Source organism: Uncinocarpus reesii, genomic scaffold (assembly GCF_000003515.1).
Source record: "Uncinocarpus reesii 1704 scaffold_3 genomic scaffold, whole genome shotgun sequence".
Lineage (NCBI taxonomy): Eukaryota > Fungi > Ascomycota > Eurotiomycetes > Onygenales > Onygenaceae > Uncinocarpus > Uncinocarpus reesii.
The window spans coordinates 3,835,163-3,857,467 of record NW_003052498.1 but is presented as its reverse complement, the minus strand read 5'-3'; the positions used below and the strand labels follow the sequence as shown (position 1 = coordinate 3,857,467).

At 35.7% G+C, this 22,305-nt stretch overlaps 4 protein-coding genes across 4 annotated transcripts; all 4 read right to left on the bottom strand.

The window, feature by feature from the left end:
- Nucleotides 1–383: 383 nt before the first annotated feature.
- On the bottom strand, nucleotides 384–791 carry UREG_06072 (uncharacterized protein; the record flags this gene model as incomplete). Its single annotated transcript, XM_002585337.1, has 1 exon — nucleotides 384–791. The coding sequence occupies one exon, from the start codon at nucleotides 789–791 to the stop codon at nucleotides 384–386; it is 408 nt and encodes a 135-aa protein (XP_002585383.1).
- A 3,507-nt stretch (nucleotides 792–4,298) lies between these two features.
- On the bottom strand, nucleotides 4,299–4,601 carry UREG_06071 (uncharacterized protein; the record flags this gene model as incomplete). The annotated part of the gene is made up of 1 exon (XM_002585336.1): nucleotides 4,299–4,601. One exon carries the CDS (start codon nucleotides 4,599–4,601, stop codon nucleotides 4,299–4,301), a length of 303 nt encoding a protein of 100 aa, XP_002585382.1.
- A 15,283-nt stretch (nucleotides 4,602–19,884) lies between these two features.
- Nucleotides 19,885–20,193, bottom strand: UREG_06070 (uncharacterized protein; the record flags this gene model as incomplete). The annotated part of the gene is made up of 1 exon (XM_002585335.1): nucleotides 19,885–20,193. The coding sequence occupies one exon, from the start codon at nucleotides 20,191–20,193 to the stop codon at nucleotides 19,885–19,887; it is 309 nt and encodes a 102-aa protein (XP_002585381.1).
- A 129-nt stretch (nucleotides 20,194–20,322) lies between these two features.
- UREG_06069 (uncharacterized protein) lies at nucleotides 20,323–20,820 on the bottom strand (the record flags this gene model as incomplete). Its single annotated transcript, XM_002585334.1, has 2 exons — nucleotides 20,323–20,620; nucleotides 20,750–20,820. 2 exons carry the CDS (start codon nucleotides 20,818–20,820, stop codon nucleotides 20,323–20,325), a joined length of 369 nt encoding a protein of 122 aa, XP_002585380.1.
- Nucleotides 20,821–22,305: the final 1,485 nt, after the last annotated feature.

The window sequence follows — 22,305 nt, the reverse complement described above, 5'->3', positions numbered from 1 at the left end:
CAGTTCAATCCAGTTGTTCTGTTGATAGTTCACATATTCTTGTAGATATTGTTCCAAAGTCTGGTTTAATCATTCTGTTTGGCTGTCTGTCTGTGGGTGATAGACTGTTGACATCTTTTGTTCAATCTCTAGTAGTGTCATTAATGTTGTCCAGATCTTGCTCATGAATCTTGTATCTCTGTCTGTGATTATTTCTTCTGGCAATCTGTGATTAGTGATCACTGTCTTTAGTATCATTTGTGCTGTTTCTGGTGTGCTTGTTGCTTCTTTGAATGGTATAAAGTACCTGTATTTCATTAGTCTGTTGTTGACCACTAGTATTGCATTGTACTCCTGTCCATCCATATTCTTTGATTTCAGAAGTTTCATGATAAAATCCATTGCTATAGATTTCCATGATCCTCACAGTTGTGGTATTGGCTGTAGCTTCCCATGTGGTTGTTGCTTGTTGATTTTGCTTCATGCACATGTCTCACATTCTTTGACATGTTGTTGAATGTCTGTCCACATTTCTGATCAATAGTATGTCCTTGTGATCTTCTCCATTGTTTTGTTGATGCTGAAGTAACTGTATCATGTTCTTGTACCATCACTTCATTTCTGATTTTTCTTGATACATATATTAATCTGTGATATAGTATCATTCCATCTTCTTTCTTGAAGTTCTTGTTTTTGTTGTCAATCTTCTTTGCATATTCATCTTCCAATGTGACTTTCTTGATTTTTCTTTTGATGTCTGATTTCTCTCCTTTGATTTTTGTTGCTCTTAAAGCTTGTTGATTCAGAATCATATTCTTTGTTTCTTCTAACTTCTTAAAGAGTGCTCATGAATCTCTTTCCTTCTTCATCAAGTCTGGTCTTCAACTTAGTGTATTGCTCCATGCATTTTCAGTTTCTTTGCTGTATTATATTCTGAAGTTGTGATGCACTAGTATGTCTGCATATCATCTTGCTTGTTGTGTTGTGAGTTTCTTTGTCATCATAAAGTATTATAGATTGTTGTGGTCCAAGATGATCTCTGTGTGATGCTGATTTCCTTGCATTTCAATCTTCCATTTCTTTAATGATGCCACTATTGCAAGTAATTTCTTGTTGTGGATGTTATAATTCTACTCTGCTGATGTCATTGTTCTTGTGTAGCATTCAACCAATCTTAATCTTTCTTGTTCATCTGATTGTTGCAGTCTTTCTGCTATTGCACAATCTGATGCATCTGTATCAATCACATATTTCTTAATCAGATTGTAGTGTTGTCTCATTTCTTTTTTTCTGAACTTGTTTTTTATTATTTCAAATGCTTTCTGATACTCATTTGTCCATTCAAATGATTTGTTCTTCTTGAATAGCTGTGTAAGTGATCTTGCTTTCTTTATAAATGTGTGTATGAATTTTTGATAGTAGTTTGCTAGTCTGTGGAACATTTGTACTTCTTTAACAGTCTTTGACATCAGTCATTGCAGTACTTCATCAATCTTTTCTGATTCTATTTGTACTTCTTCTGTTGATATGATGTGTCTGAGGTATTCAATTTCTTTCTTGAAGAAGTCATACTTTTTTAACTTTGCTGATAGATTGTATTCTCACAGTCTCTTTAGTATCTTCTTGACTTTTTCAGCATGATTCTTTCAGTCTCCTTTAGTAAATATGACCACATTGTTGAGATATGCAATGATGAAGTTGTTCAAGTATTCTCATAATGTGATATTGATGAGTGCTTGGAATGTTGCCAGTGCATTAGTTAATCCAAATGACATGATATTGTAATTGAACAGTCCATATCTTGTCCTGAAAGCTGTTTTCCATTCATTGTCTTTTTTGATTCATATTTGATGATATGCTTCTTTAATGTCAATTAGAGTAAACCATTTTACTTTTCTCAATCTGTCTTGCACTTCCTCAATCAGTGGTATTGGGTAGCAGTTCTTGACTGTATGCTGTTCAACTGCCTGTAATCCATGGATAGTTGTAGTGTTTCATCTTTCTTTGATGCAAACAGTATTGGGTATTCTGCTGGTGACATCAACTTTCTTATGTAATATTTCTCTAGATTTTCTTTAATGTATTTTCTGACTTCAGCTGATTCTTCTTTATTCAATCTGTAAATTTACAACTTTGTGGGTTGTTTTCCTTCTTGTAGTTTGATTTTGTGGTCTCAGAATTTGTGTTTCACTAGACTATTTTCTTCATCTCTTTCTCTGAACATGTTGATGTATTCTCAAAATTCTTCTGGTAGGATTTCTTTAATCTTTGTGTTCTGATCATCTTTCTGTACTTGCAGCTGTACCAAGTCATCAAGATTCTTCATGGTTTGATCTGCTGTTTCATCATAGTTCAGATTATCATGAGTTTCTTCTTTTATTTTGATTGATTGTTCTTCTTGCAGTATCTTTCTGTTGACTTGACTTATTATGACCAATGTCTCACTCAAGTTGTTCCTGAGTGTGGGTCTCTAATCATGGTGTTCTGATTCAAGAGAGCATTCACAGTTTATTAGCCTAACTTTTCCTTTTTGCCAGTCAATGTCTGAATTGTGCTGTTTCAACCAAGAGTATCTCAAGACTATATCATAATTCTCTAAGTTTGTCACTTTAAAACACACTCTCTTCCTATGTTCTTGCATCTTCATCTCAATAGAGTATGTTTCTCTTCAACTCTATTCAGAGTTTCTTCTTCCAGTCCTGCTAACTGGTAGTGATGTTCTTTTATTTACTTTGCAATGTCAGCTTGTTTGATGAATTCTCTGTCAATAAATAATCCAGTCACTTCTAAGTTCACTAAGACCTTTGCACATGTTGATTCAAGTAAGATCACTGTAATTCTGAGGTTACAGATTTGTCTGTTGATGGCTAATAGTCTTGCTTGTCTTCTTATGTTGCTCACAGGCTCTTGTTTGTGGCAGCCCACTTGTTTTCCAATTTAATGAGGATCATCTTGAATGTCTGTTTGTGTATCTTGCAATTCTCTAAGTTGGTACACCATATCTTGTTCATTCTTCTTAAACTTTTGATATCTCTGCATCCTGCACATTCTTCACATTCTTGTAGTCTGTGCAGTGATCTTGTTGCCTTCCACTGTTTTTTGCTGTGGTGGTAATGGCATTGACATTTGTATTTCAGTTTGTCATAGCATGGGTGGTATAAATCATTTACTTCTTTTTATTGCTTGTCCCAATGCCTCTTGCATGGTTGTATTGATAATGTTCCATTTTCTTTGCAGATTGTTCAATGTAGTTGTTCTTCTTGAATCTGTAACATTCTTGTGATTGAATATTTCTCTTCTTCAAGTGTCATGCTTTTCATGAGATCTAATGCTTCATGACATTTTTTTTGTGTCTTCCAAATCTCAGTATCTCCTCAACTAGATTCTTCTTTTTTCTGAAGTTGCTCTCAATTTCTTCAGTGCTTTTGAATAGTATTTCTATCTTTTTCATTCTTGTGAATTGAGCATTTGTCTTCATAGCACAAGCTCCAGTGAATTCTAACATGTTCTGAATGTCCTGTGTTTGACATATTCTGAGAGTCTGACATTTCTCCTTCACTTTCTTCAGTGTTGCATCTGCAATGCTGACAGTCTTTGATATTGCATTCATAATCTCTGTGATACATGAAGTCTTCTGTAATCTGTATTCATTGCATGAACTCTTCTTGTTGTTTCTGATGAAGTTCACATGAACAACTGTAGATTGGGTAGTTCACATGTTTCTTGTGAGTTGGAACTCAAATCTTGTTCATCTTTAGATTATAGTGATAGTCACATTCTGATGATTGAATTTCTCAATCATCACTTGGTATTTTTCTTTTAATCACACACAGTTCTTCACATAATTTCCATTTGTTGCTTTTTAATTCATTCAGGCACTTGCTGTCATCCTCTGGTTGTCTTGATAGTGCTCAGTAGACCTTCATGATGTGCTCTTCAAATGTTTTGTGAAACTGTTGTTGTAATTCTTCATCTGTTGGTTTCTCTTGAATTGTTGCTCAGAGATAATATTTTGGTTTCTCAGGGTTCTCTTCATTTTCTTGTAAGATAGCCCTGAATTCTTTTTCTTTGTGTTTGATCTTCTTTGTTCAACATTGCTTTACTTGATGTCCTGATTTGCTGCAATAGAAATATAGTTTGTCTTTCTTTCTCTGTTCTTTTTCTTTTTAATCAAGAGTGTTTGATCTGGTTGCATGTAATTCCATAGGCATAGATCTGTAAGAGTCTGTTTGAGATGTCTTATTTCATTCTTTCTGGTTCATCAAGCTGAGTTTCTTTCATAATATCTTTTCTTGTTTCTCCATCTTTTGTTTGTAGAATTAATTTCCAATCCTAACTGTCACTTTGATCATTCCAGTCAGATTTTGTGGTTGTTTCTCCATGCATGTGGTCTTGTTGTTCATGTTGTTGAATAGTCCTTGATAGAAAGTATCAGCTAGAGCCTCATTGTCCCAATCTGTGTTGATGCATACTTGTTGAAATCTCATAGCATATTCTTGTGGTGATGTTTTCTGCCACATGTTCTGTAACTGCTGTGTTGCTGCATTTTGTTCTTCAACTTCTTCAAAAGTGATTTTAAGTGTTTTTATAAAGATCTTGTAATGGTTAATAACTTTGAGCATGTTGTCATCCTGATTGACTTCTTTTTTCTCATAGTAGTTTCACAAATAGGTGTAAAACCAATCAAATGCTGCTCTCTGAAGATATGATGCTGCTGTCATTACTTTTTCTTTATTGTTTTTGAATTCTTCTCCCTTCATATTCATATAGATTTGTAAATGTTCTAGAAATGTTTGTAGCTTTTCCTGTTTGCTCTTGAATGATTCTGATAAGTTGACTTTTGCTTTGTTCTTGGTGTTGAGAATTGTTATGATCTGAGCTGCAATCTGCTTATTGTGATTCTTAAGTTCAAGATTTTGTTGAGTCAGAATTTCTATTGTCTGTTCAAGTTGTGTAATCTTTTCCATCATTTCTTGTGCACTGTTTGAGATTCTGATTGTAGACACAGTTTCTATATTCTGTCAGACTTCTTAATGGATGGGATTTGTACCTTTATCTCTTTTTCACTTGTGATGCAATGTTCTTTCTTTGCACTTAAGCTCTGGAGTCTCAGTTGTATTCTCTTCTGAGTCAGGAATGATCAATGTGTTATTGAACTTGTTGTCCAACATAATAAATTGGGGCTTTAGTGATCAATACTCCAATGATGCTTGATCTTGAGTCAGTGGACTTGTCCAATGGCAAAGAGTTTTCATACAGATATGTCAGAGTTGAATCAAGACTGTTGTGCCTCCTCAAGAGTAGCAAGAGCAGATACAATTGTACAGAATCACAGAACTTTAATAATATGAAAAGTAATCAGGATATGATAGTATCTGTATAGATAAATCTATAGAGAACTGTAAGAGGAAAAAGAAAATTGATCATGATGAACAAATCCATCTGATCAACAGTAAAGAGTGTTCTTATATACATGATGAGTATTGTAAATAGTCTGAGTAGTCACTCCTATCCTCCTGTCCACTAGTTGGAATAGTTGCAACTATCCTGACTATTCAGCTATCTGCCAGTTGAGATAGTCACTACTATTCTGACTATTCAGTCACATGACTTTCACCTTCTCAGATTCTAGTTCTTCCAGTTCATAATTCTTGTAGCCTCACCATGCTCCACTTCCCAGTCACATTCTCCATACACTCTTCCAATGGCATGCAATGATTCTGTGCTGTGCTGCAAGATTTATAACACTTCAGCTTCACATTCTGTTGTAAAAGAGATTGCTTTTCACTGAATATGATTTCTGATCCTTCATCACCTCTTTATAACTTTTATATTGATCAAACTCAAGAGGTCAGATTGTTCAACCAATATATCTGTCTCATCAACCTGGTTTTGACATATACACCTTCTTGCTACTGTGTGGAGTCTTGACTTTGTCAGAGAGAAAGGTCTTATATCCTTCAGGTGAGCAATTTGCTCTCTTGCATATCATCTCCACTGACTCTTTATAGGTTCATGAGACTGTGTACCATGTGCAAAAGACTTTGGAAACTTCTTTTGTTGCCAGTCAGACTCAGCTCTACTTTCTCAATGGAGATGCTGCTGTTGCCACTCAAATTGATTTTAATCAGAGTCTGAGCAATTGCACACATATTCTACTGCAGCTTGACACAATGATCTGTCAGCATAATTCAGTTTATGATCTATTCATGCACACGCATGATCTTCTGCACAGTGCCTCTGATTTACAATATCTTCAATTGATTTCACAGTAACAGAGTTGCATTTGGTTGGCAACAAAACTGGCAGCTGGCAATATGATTCTCCTTCAGTCAACCATGAACTTTTGGTTCTTATTCTACAGATGCCAGTGGAGTATGGAGATAAAGGCTATAGGGACATTTTGCTGTTTTTGAAAGATGTTCCATGTTGAGAGCTGAGAAACCAAATTGGTGTCTTGAAGTTGGATGATGCAGATGAAGAAGTGGATAGCAGTGGCCACATCACTTATTCAATAAAGATTCATTTTGAGCATTCTCTTTATCTTTCTTTGCATTATGCTCTATATTATACTGCAGGAGGCTGTGGATATCTTCAGAAGATTTCTCTTCATGGTGTGTAGTCAGATGGTGCTACACTGAAGCAGTAGCATATCATCTTGACAGAGTTTATTCAGTGGCATTTATACACCCAGCTCAGATGTCTCAATGTCCTCCATCAAGAAGGTGTTTTGTTTCAGCAGTATCTTGTTGATGGATGAGTCACTGCTGAAGGTATTTGACTTGAGTATCTTTATCATCATCAGAGTACTTTGACCAAATATGACTCTTCTGACTCTAATGACTTCAAGTCAAAAATTCACCTTCCAGCTTCTGTTGTAGAGAGCATGCAGTGGCTTCAATAGAGGTATCATGACTTAATGGTATTGATTCAGCAGTACAGCTCTTCTGAGTTGTTTATCAATTTCAGTGCTAATTCATGTTGGCTGGAGATTCAGCACAAGCTTCTGGAGGATCATGAGGAACACTGTATTCAGACATGATGTAATCAGTCAGATCTAATGGTGTGTGTGTTCAAAATAAAGCTGCATGCTTTTATAAAGAATTTGAAGAATGGGATTTTGGAAGCTTACTTAGATTATATTTATAGCAGTGAGTTTCAGAAGCAGGATCTTCCTCATGTTCACACTTTTTTATGACTACATCATGAGTCTCATTATTGCAATGCTGAGTCAGTTGACTGTGTTCTCTCAGCTGAAATTTCTTATCAGTTAAGTTCTTATGGCTCTGAGATTTATGATATTGGTACTTTCTATTTGGTTCATGTTTGTGGAGATGATGATTCAAAAGCTCTATGTTTGAAAGAGGTTTGTGACAAGTGGTATGTGTTTTTTGCATCATAGTGTCTTCTGAAATCTCATATCATACAGTGAAATCTAATGGTTATGTCTTTAGAGTATGTCAAAAGAACTTTCCAAAAGAGTGTATGTCTGAGGCTTGAATCAGTTCAGATTTCTATCTGTTGTATTGCCACTGTTGCAAATTCATCACAACTATTCTCTTCTCTAATAAGAATTGACCATTGATTGTTGTTGATGACAGTCACATTGTGTCTTACAATTCATTTCTCATATGAAAATATAAGGCTCACATCAATGTCAAAGTCTGTTCAACTGTCAAGTCCATCAAATATATTCACAAATATATATTCAAAGGGCTGAATCTTGCTACTGCTGAAGTAAAGAACAATAAAGAGGATCAGATTGCAAGAAATGTCAGTGGCTGGTATATTAATTAAGTAGAGATGTTTTGATGTCTGATGAGCTATGAGATTCATGAGTTGCATCCATCTGTTCATGCACTTACTGTTCACTTGTTTGGATATAAAAACTGATTCTCTGAGCTATTTCAATATTTTGTCTACAATGCAGAGCATCAGACTAATCTAATTTATAAGAACTTTTTTACTTATTATGTCTGAAAGAATAATGACTGGCACTCTCAGAAACAGTTACAGTTTCAAATTGATTTTATACATCCTGTCAATTCTTTGCAGAGTGAGCTTTTTTACTTGTGGTGTTTGCTTACTTCAGTGCCTGAAGTGACAGGCTTTGAGTCTCTTCACACAGTGAATAGAGTTCTACATGACATTTTTGAGAAGGTCTGCTATGTCTTAAAAATCTTGATTGATAGAGATGAATAGAATCTTTGCTTTTAGAAGGGAATTTTTTTCACATCAGTAGATATCTAAAATAAATGTTTGTTTCTGCAATGACTTATGGAGGTCTCAGCAACAGTCAATCAATCTGAAAGACATACAAGAAATATTTATGTGATGATTTACAGCAGAAAATTGTAATTGAGAGAATATTCTATTCTTTCAGTCTGAATGATGAATGTTATCTGAATTATGTTCTGTTTGATATCAGTAACTGTTTGAAAAAAGAGAACTGAAGCTCTTTTTGATATCAACTGTCTACTTCATTACATGACTAGACTGAGAATAGTGGAAATTTTCTGATTGAACAGAAGCTTGCTTATGATATTCAAGATCTGCTTGCTCAGACAGAATGGCTTAAGATCAGTTTTAATTCTGATCAACATCATGGTTATCATTCTATTCTGAAGACTATTGGATCAACACAGATGAAGTTTCTTTTTATGCATGATTCAGACAGTATAGACAAGATCTATGTGTATTGAAATCTCTGCACACAATTCTAAAGTGAGTGGAAAATTGTTTTCTATGTGGCATCAACAGATATTGCAGCTTTGTTATTACCAGATGGTTGAACTGTGCACAAATCTCTCCAGATTTCAATCAAGTTTATTGATGAGAATAATTCAGCTTACATCATTTCTTTTCAATTGCATATCTATAATCTTCTCTGGCAAACTAATCTTTTGATCTGAGATGACACACCAATGATTAATTGAAAAGTATTTGATGCTGTGAATATTGTCTTATTTGAGTGTTGTCTGAGAATATCACCACCTGATGTTTTATTTGAGAGTATTTCAACTGTTCTAGAGGGAGATTTTGAGCAAATTCTTTCTGTTATTACACAAAACTCCCATGTCAGTACTGTTAGCATCTGTTTTCAATTCAGCTCTATACGATCAAAGCTAACTATTTTTTCTTTGCAGGTATATATGTGCCTTGCAGGTGGGAATGCTAAAACTGTGAAGTATGCCATGTGGCTTGAAAAGCTTTCAACAACAATGATTGATCAAGTCAGTCTTTCTAATTCACTGTAGCAATCAACCTCTTTGAACTCCTTTGTTGCTTGATTGTACCCAAAGAGAATAATGAAGTCATTTCTTCATTAAAGCTTTTTTTTCAGATCTGTGATTTTCTGCTCAACAAATGCAGATGTTCTAAAAATGAATAATCTTCTTCTGAATCAGTTCTCTGATAATTTGAATGTTTTTCACTCTTCTGATGATCTGGCTGTTGACAAGATCTCTTTTACTGCACAGAAGATTACACTTAAGCTTTTTTAAAATTTAAACTATGACAGTTGATCTTCTGACATTCTCAGACTAAAGATTGGTGCTCCAATCATGTTGCTCCAGAATCTAGACTCCATTATCAGACTTTGCAATTGAATTAGACTGACTGTGTCCCATCTATTCGCTTGATGTATTGAAGCAAGAATCAACAGTGAAATCTTTAATGACCAGTTCTGTCTAATCTACTGATGCATGTTAATCAGTAATGATAACAACTTCTTTGTGGAGCTGATCCAGTTTCAGTTTCCAATCTGATTGGCATCTGCAATGACAATCAACAAAGCTTAACACCAGTCACTCAGTCATGTTTGTTATAAATCTTGCAGCACAGCACAAAATCATCACACACCATTAAAAGAGAGTATAGAGGATGTGACTGGAAAGTGAAGCATGATGAGACTATGAAAATTACAGGTTGGAAGAACTAGAACCTGAGAAGGTGAAAGTTATGTGACTGAATAGTCAAGATAGTAGTGACTATCTCAACTGGCAGATAGCTGGATAGTCAGGATAGTTATAACTATTCTGACTAGTGAACAGAAGAATAGGAGGGACTGCTCAGACTATTTACAATACTCATTATGTATATAAGAATGCTGTTCACTGTTGATGAGATAGATTCATTCATTATAATCAATCTCTCTTACAATTCTCTCTATAAATTTATCTATACAGATACTATCATATCTTAATTACTTTTCATATTATTCAAGTCTTGTGATACTGTATGATTGTATCTGTGCTTGCTACTCTTGAGAAGGCATGACAGTCTTGACCAAACTCTGACATATCTGTATGAAAATTCTTTATCATTGAACAAGTTCATCAACTTGAGATCAAGCACCAATGGAGTATTGCTCATTAAAAGTCTCAATTTGTTACATTGAACAACAAGTTTGATAATACATTGATCACATCTGACTCAGAAGAGAATACATCTGAGACTTCAGAGCTTAAGTGCAAAGAAGAAATATTGCATCACAAGTAAAAAAGAAATAAAGATACAAACTCCATTCATTAAGCAGTCTAACAGAATATAGAAATCATATCTACAACTAAAATCTTGAACAGTGCACAAGAAATGATGAAAAAAATTACATGACTTGAACAGGCAGTAGAAATCTTGACTCAACAAAATTTTGAACTTAAGAATCATAATGAGCAGATTGTGGCTCAGGTCATGGCAATCTCCAACACTAGAAACAAGACAAGAGTCAACCCACCAGAGCTGTTCAAAATTGAGTGAGAAAAGCTATGAGCATTCCTGGGACAATTATGAATCTACATGAACATGAAGAAGGAAGTACTCAAAAATGACAAAGAAAAGATAATGACAGCCACATCATATTTTTGAGAAGCAGCATTCAATTGATTTAATGTCTATTTGAGAAACTACTATGAGAAAAGAGAAGTCAATCAAGATCACAACATGATCAGAGTCATTGATTATTATCAAATCTTTATTAAAATACTTAAAACCACTTTTGAAGAAGTTGAAGAATGAAATGAAGCAACACAGCAGTTACAGAACATGTGGCAGAAAACATCATCATAAGAATATGCTATGAGATTTTAACAAGTATGTGTCAACACAGATTGTGATGATGAGGGTCTGACCAATACTTTTTATCAAGAACTATTTGACAACATCAAAGACAAGATTGCATGCATGAAGAAACAACCACAAAATCTGACTCAAATGATTGAAGTAGCAGTTAGAATCAGAAACCAACTTTATGAATGAAAAATAAAGAAACAAGAAAAGGGTCTGTAAAAGAAATTCAACTTGATGAACCACAAGAGATGAGGCAGAGCATCTCAAGCAGATTCTTATAAATCTATATCTATAAAATTAGATGCAATCAGAACAGACACTCTTGACAAAAAAGAAAAAGAGTGAAGAAAAAAAGACAAATTATATTTCTATTGTGGCAAACCAGAACACCGAGCCAAGCAATGTCAAACAAAGAAAGTTGAACACAAAGAAAAAGAATTCAGAGCCATTTTAAAAGAAAATGAACAGAATCTCAAGAAACCAAAACATTATCTCTGGGCAACAACTTAAGAGAAATCAATAGATGAAGAATTACAATAACAGTTTCACAAAACATTTAAAGAACATATTATGAAAATCTACTGAGCACTATCAAGACAATCAGAAGATGGAAGCTAGGTGTCAGAATGAACTGAGAATCAATAAATGACAATTGTGTGAAGAACTGTGTGTGTTAACAAGAAAAGAATCAATTGATGATTAAGAAATCTGACCATTGAAATGCAACTATCACTAGAATCTAAAGATGAACAATATTCAAGACTAAATTTATAAGAAACATGTGAACTTCATCAAAAACAGTAAGAAGAGTTCATGCAATAAATATGAGTTATGAAAGACTTCATGTATCATGAAGATTATGAATGTGACATTGAAGACTGCCAGCATTGCAGATGCAACACTGAAGAAAGTGAAGAAAAAATGTGAGACTCTCAAGATATGTCAAACATAGAGCATTCAGAACATGTTAGAATTCACTGAAGCTTGTGCTATGAAAATGAATGCTCAATTTACAAGAATGGAAAAGAAAAGAAATACTATTCAAGATTACTGAAGAAATTGAGAGCAACTCAGAAAGAAGAAAAATCTAATTGAGAAATACTGAAATTTGAAAAACACAAAGAGAATGTTATGAAGCAATTAGATCTCATGAAATGTGTGACACTTGAAGGAGAGAAATGTTCAACTGTGAGAATATTACAGATTTAAGAAGAATAACTACACTGAATGATCTATAAAGAAAACAGAATATTGTCAATACAAACATGTGAAAGACATTGAGATGAGAAACAAAAAAAAGTGAATAATTCATACCACTCATGCCACAACAAACTGGAATACAAATGCCAATGCAATTACCATCATGGCAGAAAACAGTGGAAGACAATAAAATCACTGCATGAACTACAAGAATGTGAAGAATGTGCAGAATGCAGAGATATCAAAAGTCTAAAAAAGATGCATGAGATATGATGTATCAACTTAAAGAATTGCAAGATACACAAACAGACACTCAAGATAATTTTTATTAAATTGAGAAACAAGTGAACTGTCACAAATAAGAGTCTGTAAGCAGTGTAAGAAGACAAGCAAAACTGTTAGCCATCAACAGACAAATCTGTCATCTCAGAATTATGACAATCTTACTTGAATCAACACATGCAAAGATCTTAGTGGACTCAGAAGCAACTGAATTATTTATTAATAGAAAATTCACAAAACAAGCTGACATCACAAAGCAAATAAAGAAACATCCCTATCAGTTGGCAGAACTGAGAGAAAAAACTCTAGATAGAGTTAAGAAAGAAACATATCTCATTAAAATGAAAATACAAGAACACAGGAAGAATGTGTGTTGTAAAGTAATAAACTTAGAGAACTATAATATAGTCTTGAGATACTCTTGATTGAAACAGCACAATTCAGATGTTGACTGATGAGAAGAGAAAGTTAGACTGACAAATTGTGAATACTCTCTTGAATCAGAGTGTCATGATTGGAGACCCACACTCAGGAATGACTTGAGTGAGATATTGATCATATTAAGTCAAGTCAACAGGAAGATACTGCAAGAAGCATGATTAATTGAAATAGAAGAAGAAATTCATGATAATCTGAATCATAATAAAACAGCAGATCAAGTCATGAAGAATCTTAACAACTCAATACAGCTGCAAGCACACAAAGATAATCAGAATGCAAAAATCAAAGAAATTCTATCAGAAGAATTTTGTGAATACATCAATGTGTTCAGAGAAAGAGATCAAAAAAATAGTCTAGTGAAACACAAACTCTGAAATCACAAAATCAAACTACAAGAAGAAAAACAATCAGTAAAGTTGCCAATTTATAAATTAAACAAGAAAAAATCAGCTGAAGTCAGAAAATACATCAAGAAGAATTTAGAGAAAGATTACATCAGAGAGTTGACATCACTGACAGAATATTCAATACTGTTTGCATCAAAGAAAGATGAAACACTACAACTATGTGTGGATTACAGACAGTTGAACAGCATAATGATTAAGAACTGCTATTCAATATCACTGATTGAGAAAGTGCAAGACAGATTGTGAAAAGTAAAATGATTTATTCAAATTGACATTAAAGAAGTATATCATCAAATATGAATCAAGAAAGATGATAAATGAAAAACAGCTTTTAGAACAGAATATGAACTGTATGAATACAATGTCATGTCATTTGAACTAACTAACACACTGGTAATGTTTCAAGTGCTCATCAACAACACATTATGAGAATACTTTAATGACTTCATTATAGCATATCTTGATGATGTGGTCATATTCACCAAAAGAGACCAAAAGAATCACACTAAGAAAGTCAAGAAGATACTAAAGAGACTACAAGAATACAACTTATTAGCAAAGCTAAAGAAGTATGACTTCTTCAAGAAAAAAATCAGATATCTCAGACACATTATATTAACAGAGAAAGTATGAATGGAATAAGAAAATATTAATGAAGTGCTACAGTGGCTGACATTAAAGAATGTCAAAGAAGTCCAAATGTTTTACAGACTATTATTAATAATTTATACATGAATTTTCAAAGAAAGCAAGACTGCTTACACAGCTATTCAAGAAGAATAAATCATTTAAATGAACAAATAAGTGTCAAAAAGCATTTGAAACAATAAAAGACAAGTTCAGAAAAGGAGAAATGAGATGATAATACAATTCAATCAGAAAATGTGTGATTGACACAGATGCATCAGATTGTGCAATAGCAGAAAGACTGCAACAATCAGATGAACAAGAAAGATTAAGATTGATTGCATGCTATACAAAAACAATGACATCAGCAGAACAGATCTATAACATTCATAACAAGAAATTACTTGCAATAGTAGCATCATTAAAGAAATGAAAGATTGAACTGCAAGAAAATCAGCATCAAACAGAAGTCATCTTGAACCACAACAATCTACAATACTTTATGACAACAAAAGAACTCATGAGATAACAAGCAAGATGGTATGTAGATGTACTAGTGCATCACAACTTCAGAATATGACACTGCAAAGAAATCAAAAATGCATGGACTGACACACTAAGTCAAAAGCCAGACTTGATGAAAAAGAAAAGAGATTCATGAGCACTCTTTAAAAAGTTAGAAGAAATAAAGAATATGATTCTGAACTAACAAACTTTAAGAGCAACAAGAATCAAAGCAGAGGAATCAGACATTAAAGAAAAAATCAAGAAAGTTATAATGGAAGATGAATATGCAAAAAAGATTGACAATGAAAACAAGAACTTCAAGAAGAAAGATGAAATGATATTATATTACAGATTGATATATGTACTGAGAAAAATCAGAAAAGAAGTGATGATACAAGAATATGACACAGTCACTTCAGAACACTTTGACATTAATAAGACAATAAAGAAGATCACAAGAATGTACTATTGATCAGAAATGTGAATAGACATTTGACAACATGTCAAAGAATGTGAGACATGTGCATGAAGCAAAACCAACAATCAATGACCACACAGAAAACTTCAGTCAATACCACAATTACAAGAATCATGGAAATTTATAGTGATGGATTTCATTATGAAACTCTCAAAATTAAAGAATATGGATGAAAAGAAGTACAATGCAATACTAGTGATTACTGACAGATTAATAAAATACAGATTCTTTATACTGTTTAAAGAAACAACAGACACATCAGAAACAGCACAGACAGTATTAAAAATAGTGATTATCAATCACAGATTGTCAGAAGAAATAATTACAGACAGAGATACAAGATTCATGAGCAAATTCTGAACAACATTAATGACACTACTAGAGATTGAATAAAAGATGTCAACAGTCTATCACTCACAGATGAACAGTCAAACAGAATAATTAAATCAGATCTTGCAGCAATATCTGCAAGAATATGTGAACTAGTAACAAAACAACTGAATTGAACTGCTACTTATGACACAACTAGCATATAATGAGTCAAAGAACACTACAATAAAACTGACATCATTCTATATGAATTACAGCAGAAAGTCAGAGATACAACAACAATTAAGAATTGCACAATATAGAGGCTAAGAAGCAGAGCTTACTGCAAAACAACTGAAAGAATTGCAAGATCACATGAAGATGGACATTGAATTCTTACAAAAAAGAATAAAGTATTACTATGATCAGAGACATCAGGAGGCACCTATCTTAAAGAAGAGAGAGAAAGTATTTCTACTCTGACAAAATATCAAGATGAAAAGACTGAATGAAAAACTTGATTTTAAGCAACTGGAATCATACAAGATTGAAAAGTGGATTGGAAAGATCAACTACAGACTATGATTATTAAAGAAGATGAAAATATACTCTGTATTTCATGTTTCATTACTGAAAAAAGCACTGCTACATGCTAAAGAAATGCTCACAGAAATCAATGATGAACAAGAATATGAAGTTGAACAAATACTGAACCATCAAACAATCAGTAAAAAACTTCACTATCTAGTGAAATGAAAAGAGTATGATACCTCAGAAAACATATGAAAATCAGTGAAGAATCTTATGAATGTCTGGAAGATTTGTTGAGACATATTATTAATGATGTTCTCATTTAAGAGAGCATTAATGAATGAAAAGAAGAATTCAGAAAGCAATTTCAATGAAGAAAAATTATCTAATAAAGCAAGATGTTATTGAATTTCTGCTTGCTCAGCCACTCTCTTTTGATTTTTCTTCTTGAGATGCTTCAACTTCTTCAATAACTGAAGATCTGATTTAAGAAATTTGCCTACATGATCACAAAGAAGATGTTTTTGTTTTTGAAGATGAAGAAGTTTGACAGAGGTGGCTTGAACAGTCTTAAAGACTTTTGTCTCTTCAAGTTCAAGTTTATTGCAAGCAGCTTTAGGATTTCATCAATCATGATTGGAAGCTGCAGAGTCAACAACACAATAATTATTGAGTTGACAACATTTGAAGCACTTTATTAACTTCTTGAAATAAACACACTCCTTATCATGATGAGAACAATAAATGCAGTGAGAAGACATCATGACATCAATTTCTTCAATTTTGAAAGCTAGATGCTTGTTATTGTGAGAAGACTTTGAAGCTATGGCAACAGAGTCATAAGAACATTCACTTACAGAAAGAAAGTTTTTTTGAAAATAAAATAAGAAGACAATCAATTTTTATACTCAAAAGAGAGTGCAAGCAATTGATGACAACATGCTAAAAAAGAAGGGAATGATGTTATAAATCTTGTGGCACAGTACAGAATCATTACATGCTATTGAAAGAGCATATAGAGGATGTGACTGGAAAGTGAAGTATGATGAGACTATGAGAGTTACAGATTGAAAGAACTAGAATCTAAGAAGATGAAAGTCACATAATTGAATAGTCAAAATTGATACAACCTCAGGCTAGGTGCAAGAATAGAAGAAGAAGAATCTAATAAACTGCCATACTAGGTAGGTCTAATTCAAAATACTAAACATAGTGAAGAAAAGAGGGGTCTGGGGTGATTGTGCAATATATACTCTCTTGCCCTGAGCCCTTACCCTACTAACAGCAGTCACCTGGAGAACCTGCTCACAAGTCTGATGCTTCTTTATCACTCTGTGCCAGGCCCTAACATTACTCTTTGGAAAACTCAGGCATGTCCTCATGTCAGACACCCTGATGATAAACCTTCTTGTTTCATGTCCTTGGCAAGTCATCAGCCGCGTGTTCTGGTACATTTTCCTCACTCTCCCATGCCTCCAGCCATTCCATCAGTCATTTCAGGGGTCCTGGTTTCTGCAGGTTGCTTTAGTGGTAATTCATTAACCCATGTGGTGAGTCCTTAAAATTCCGCGCTGGGTACCACTGCAGGTCATGGTCATATCCCAACCATTTGACTCAGTAGTGCAACTTTCCCTGGTGAATCCAGCTTGTCAGGATTTGCTCCACCTCCCATTCATTTTCCCCATTGATGACCAATGGCTCTGGCTCCTCATACTCTTATCCCAGTAGAGGGTATGTTGCTGCTTGGTGAAGTTTATCTGGAGAGAATACAGGGTGTATCTTCATGCTTGAGGGTAGTTTCAGACAGTAGCTGTTTCCTATCTTCTCCACCACTGGGAAGAGTTCAGTGTTCTGCTCTGCCAGTTTTCTGCTTGGGTGGTCTACTGGATAGTTGTGTAGGGCCAAGTAGACCTGGTCCTCTACCTCAAAGTTGGGCTCCCAACAGTGATGGTTGGCCTGTTTCTCTATTGTTTCCTGAGCCTTCCACACTCTCTGCTGTATGAACTTCAATACTTTTTCAAAAGCCCACACTTGGTTCTGTGCCTCCTGATGGTTTAAGCACTCAGTGTGTGACACTCTGTCTGGTAAAGGCTGCCAGTCAAAAGATGTCCATGGCTCATAGCCATTTGCCACTAGGAAGGGGAATGCACCTGTTGAAGCATGCACTGTGACAGCTGTAGCATGGTCCATGATGGGCAATAAATCATCCCAATTGTCTTGGTAGTGACTTACATATGATTGCAACAGGGTTGCTTGATACTGATTGATAATTTCAGTCTGACCATCTGTTTGTGGGTGGTGTGCTGTAGAAAGTTTCAGCTTGATTCTCAGGATTTTGGTAAACTCTTCTTAGAAGTCAGATACAAACTGAGGTCCTCAGTCAGATACAATCAAGTCTGGTGCTTCATAGTGTTGGTAGTAATGCTCTGTGAATAATCTTGCAAGCTTGCACGCGTCAACTCTTCTTGTGGTTGGGATTGAGATGGGTTTCTTGCTCAGTCTACATACAATGACCAAGATTGCATTGTGCTTCCATTTTGTCATGGGGGCATCCATGAAATCCATTGAGATGTGCTGCCATGCATGGTGGGGAATTGGTAGTGGTTTCAGTAGTCCTGGTGTCTTTTCTCTTGGTATCTTGGTTCATCAACAAACTCAGCAGTTATCCACATAACAGTCTGTGTCCTGCTGCAATGTTGGCCAGTAATACCATTTCTTGATCAGGACTCAAATCTTCTTTTTGTCTGGATGGGTCACTGATGGCTGCTCATGAGTTTTCTTGATTAGCTGTGCTGGTAGGGATGGGTCCACTTCAGTGGGGATCATCAATCAGCCTTCATAACATAGAAGGTCTTCACTTGTCAGGCTCCATGGCCTCTCTCCCCAGCTAGTCTTCAATTGCAGGGGCTCCAGTGATTCTGTGGTTTGGTTGGCCACAACAACTCAGTTGACAACTGCTTGATCTGTTTCTTCAATTTCATTCAGCTGTGCTGCAGTTTCTGACTCTTCTGTTGTCTGTGCTGCCTCTCTTGGCTGCTTGCCCTCCAGTTCAGTTCTGATTCTAGAGTTCAAGCATTCCAGCCTAAGCAGGATTCATGTTCTGAGCTTGTCTGTTCCAACTCTTGTCTTAGATCAATTGAGGGCATCTGCCAGTGTGTTCTCCTTGCCCAGTTGAGACTTGATCTTGAAATAAAAACATGAAAGGAATTCAGCCCATTGGGTCTGTCTGGTGTTCAGCTTCTTGATTGTCATGAAATACTCCAATGCCTGATGGTCTGTAAGAATTTGGAATCTTTCTTCCTGCTGCAGTTCTTTCAGTTTGACTTGCCATTCTGTCAGAGCATGCACCACCACCAACATTTTCTTGTCATGTATTTCATAATTCCTTTCCAGTGCACTCATTGAAGAGGAGTAGAATGCCACTGGATGCCATTGTCCATTCTCAAACTGTTGCAATAGAACTCCAGCAATTGTCTCATCCAATGTGTCAGTTTCAATTCTTGTTTCTCAGTTTGAGTTATAGTGGCACAGTACTGGAGCACTGATGAGCATTTCCTTCAGCTTGTTGAAGACTGTCTGACAATTGCTGCTCCAAAGAAAAGGCTGGTCCTTCTTGGTGAGTCAGTAAAGAAGCTTGACTATGTGGTTGTAGAACTTTACAAAATGGCAGTAGAAATTGCAGAATCCCAAAAATGACAATACTCTCTGAACTGTTGATGGTTCAGTCCACTTGATGATAACAGCTGTTTTTTCTGGATCCATCTCAATGCGTTCTGTGGTGATAATGAACTCTAGATATTTGGTGCACTGCACACTGAATTTACTCTTGTTGATACTGGTCTGTAGCCCAGCTTCTCTCAATCATTGAAAAACATTTTTCACCTGCTTCTTGTGCTTCTTCTTGATCTTGCTGTAAATTAACAGATCATCCACAAATCCCATCATAAAATCATCCAGACAATCAAAGAAGATTGAATTGATGTATTGCTGAAAGACTCCAGATTCATTTATGAGTTCAAATGGAACCACATGGTATTTGGATGATTCATACTGTGTTCACAAACTGGTCAAGTCCTCTGATTCCTCACTCATATGGATTCTGTGGAATTCTTGACAGATGTTGAGCTTGGTGAAATACTTTGCTTCATTCAGCTGATCCATCAGCTCATCAATCAAGAGGAAAAGATATTGATCATATTTTGAGATTGCATTCAACTTGTGGAAATTGACACAGAAGCACAGTTTTGCTCCATTGTGTGCAATGAGAATTGGTGATGTGAAGAGTGCAGTTGTTGGTACAATGAATCTCTTTTTCAGATTTGCCACCAAGTATTTCTTGACTGTTTTCAGTTCTTTCATACTCATTTTGTACAGTGGTGCTCAGTCTATGTCCCTGTTCAGATCTGCTTCAGGTAGAAGGTCAATCTTCTAGTCCATTCTTTTGTGGTGCAGCAGCAACTGGTCTGAGATCTTCTTTGAGAACACATCCCAAAGTTACTTGTAGATCTTTGAGAGCTTTTCATCAATATCAATCTTCTCATCATCTTCATCCACTTCATTGATGTCTTTCCACTTTTCATCCATTAGCCTGTCAATTTCCTGAAGTGAAGTCATGTGACAGTTACCAGGTGTCTTTTTCATGTGTTGATGGTATGCTGCTGTGCCAATAAATGCCATGTTCATTTTCTTGTATTGATGGAGGTACTGATTATTTTGCTTTTTCAGTGTTTCTTGAGGCACTTTTAATTGGTCTAAGGTATAAGCCTCACCAGCAGGACCTTTCTTCAATTGTCTGTGTTCTTCCCAGTGATTTTGTCACTCATGTGTGATCTCAAGTTCTATCAATTTGTCTCAACAGTCTGCTTTCTCTTGGTGCTGTGGGTCCAGTTTGGGTTGCTGTAGGATTCTCCATGGTACTGACTTTGATATCACTGCCAGCACAGCATTCTTTGCTGAAGGCTCCTCCAGCCAGAGCAATCTCTGACCAGCCATATTGAAGCAGACATTGTGATCTGCCAGTCATTTCTGTCCAATGATCAAGAGATGTTGTCCCAAATTAGCAATCAGTATAGAGACATTTTTGAATCAACAGCTGTCCAACCACAGGTGGAAGAAGGCAAGATGTGTGATGGGTGATCCAGCATTCCCATCAAAGCCTCTGGTACTGCACATCCCTGACAATTGGTGGGTATTTCCACCATAGGTTCAAACCATGTTCACTGCTAGTCATCTGTCAATGAAAATTGAATCATTCACTTCAGTATCAATAAGAGAATTGGCTGGGATTGCAACTCTGTTCAATGCTAATTTGCAACATACAAGGAATGGCTGTCCTCCCACTAAGTTGCTTAAATCCAGCTTCTCTAATGATACTTTTCTGCCCAGAATGAAGACTACTAAACCCTATGGTGTCTTGTTTTTGTATGGGCAATTGTGTTTCATGTGGCTGAGACCTTTGCAATTGTGGCACACAATTGATCTCAGCAAGTTCTTGTTCTCAGGGGCTGGGGTCACAGTGCTCTCATAGCTGGGTGTGGGACTTTTGACTTACTGTCCTGCATTGTGAGCAGCTGTTTCAGCAGGGTTTCAGTGGTTGATGGCAGTCTGAATCCCCTTCAGGGTGCAAGCAGTGTGCAAGCAGATTTTCTGAAATTCACTAAAGATTCTGGTGATGGCATGAACAGCAGTCACTGCTTTCTGCATTTCTTGAGATAGCTTGTTCATGAAGTCATTCTTGTAATCTTCCTTGGATACCTCTGCTTCTCCCATCAAGTGCAGGAACTTGGTAATAAATTCATGATAATCATCATTGTTTCTCATGACCAGTCAATGGTAGTCATTCATTGCATTGAGGAGCTTGTTCAGATTCTCATAGATTTTCTTCAAGTGTTTGAACACTTCCTCTGCTGTTTGGTAATGTTTCAGGTGTTCTTCTTACATGCAGGGAGCAATGTGACATGCAGCATTCCAATCAGTTTGATTCTCAACATAGATGATCTTGCTGGTTTCTGTGGGGAAGTGATCTGCATTCTCTCACAGTTTATTCTTCATCCTGGAAAGCCAATGCTCAAACTTGGGTTTCTTTCCATCTGTGAGGTGCTTGGGGTCATCAATCTTGACCAATCACTTTTCTCTGAATTCAGTTACATGAGCAGGAGTGCTTTCTCATTCCAGCATGTCCAGCAATGCAGTCACACATGCTTCTTTATATTGATCTTGTTCCTCCATCAGAGCAGCCACTTATTCCTTCAGAACACTGATCTGATTCTGAGCTTCCCATCTGATTTGTTTGCTGTGCACTCAAGTTTCATGAATTGTGCTGCTGATTCCATCATAGACCACTCATGTGTTCTGTTCCACAGTGGTGTTAAAGTGTTCAAAAGAAACTCAGTTGGTGTTGCCCTCTTGTGAGCTTGGGGCTAGGTCAATCCACTGATACAAGAAAAGATCCAACAGCTGATTCTTCAATGATGGTAA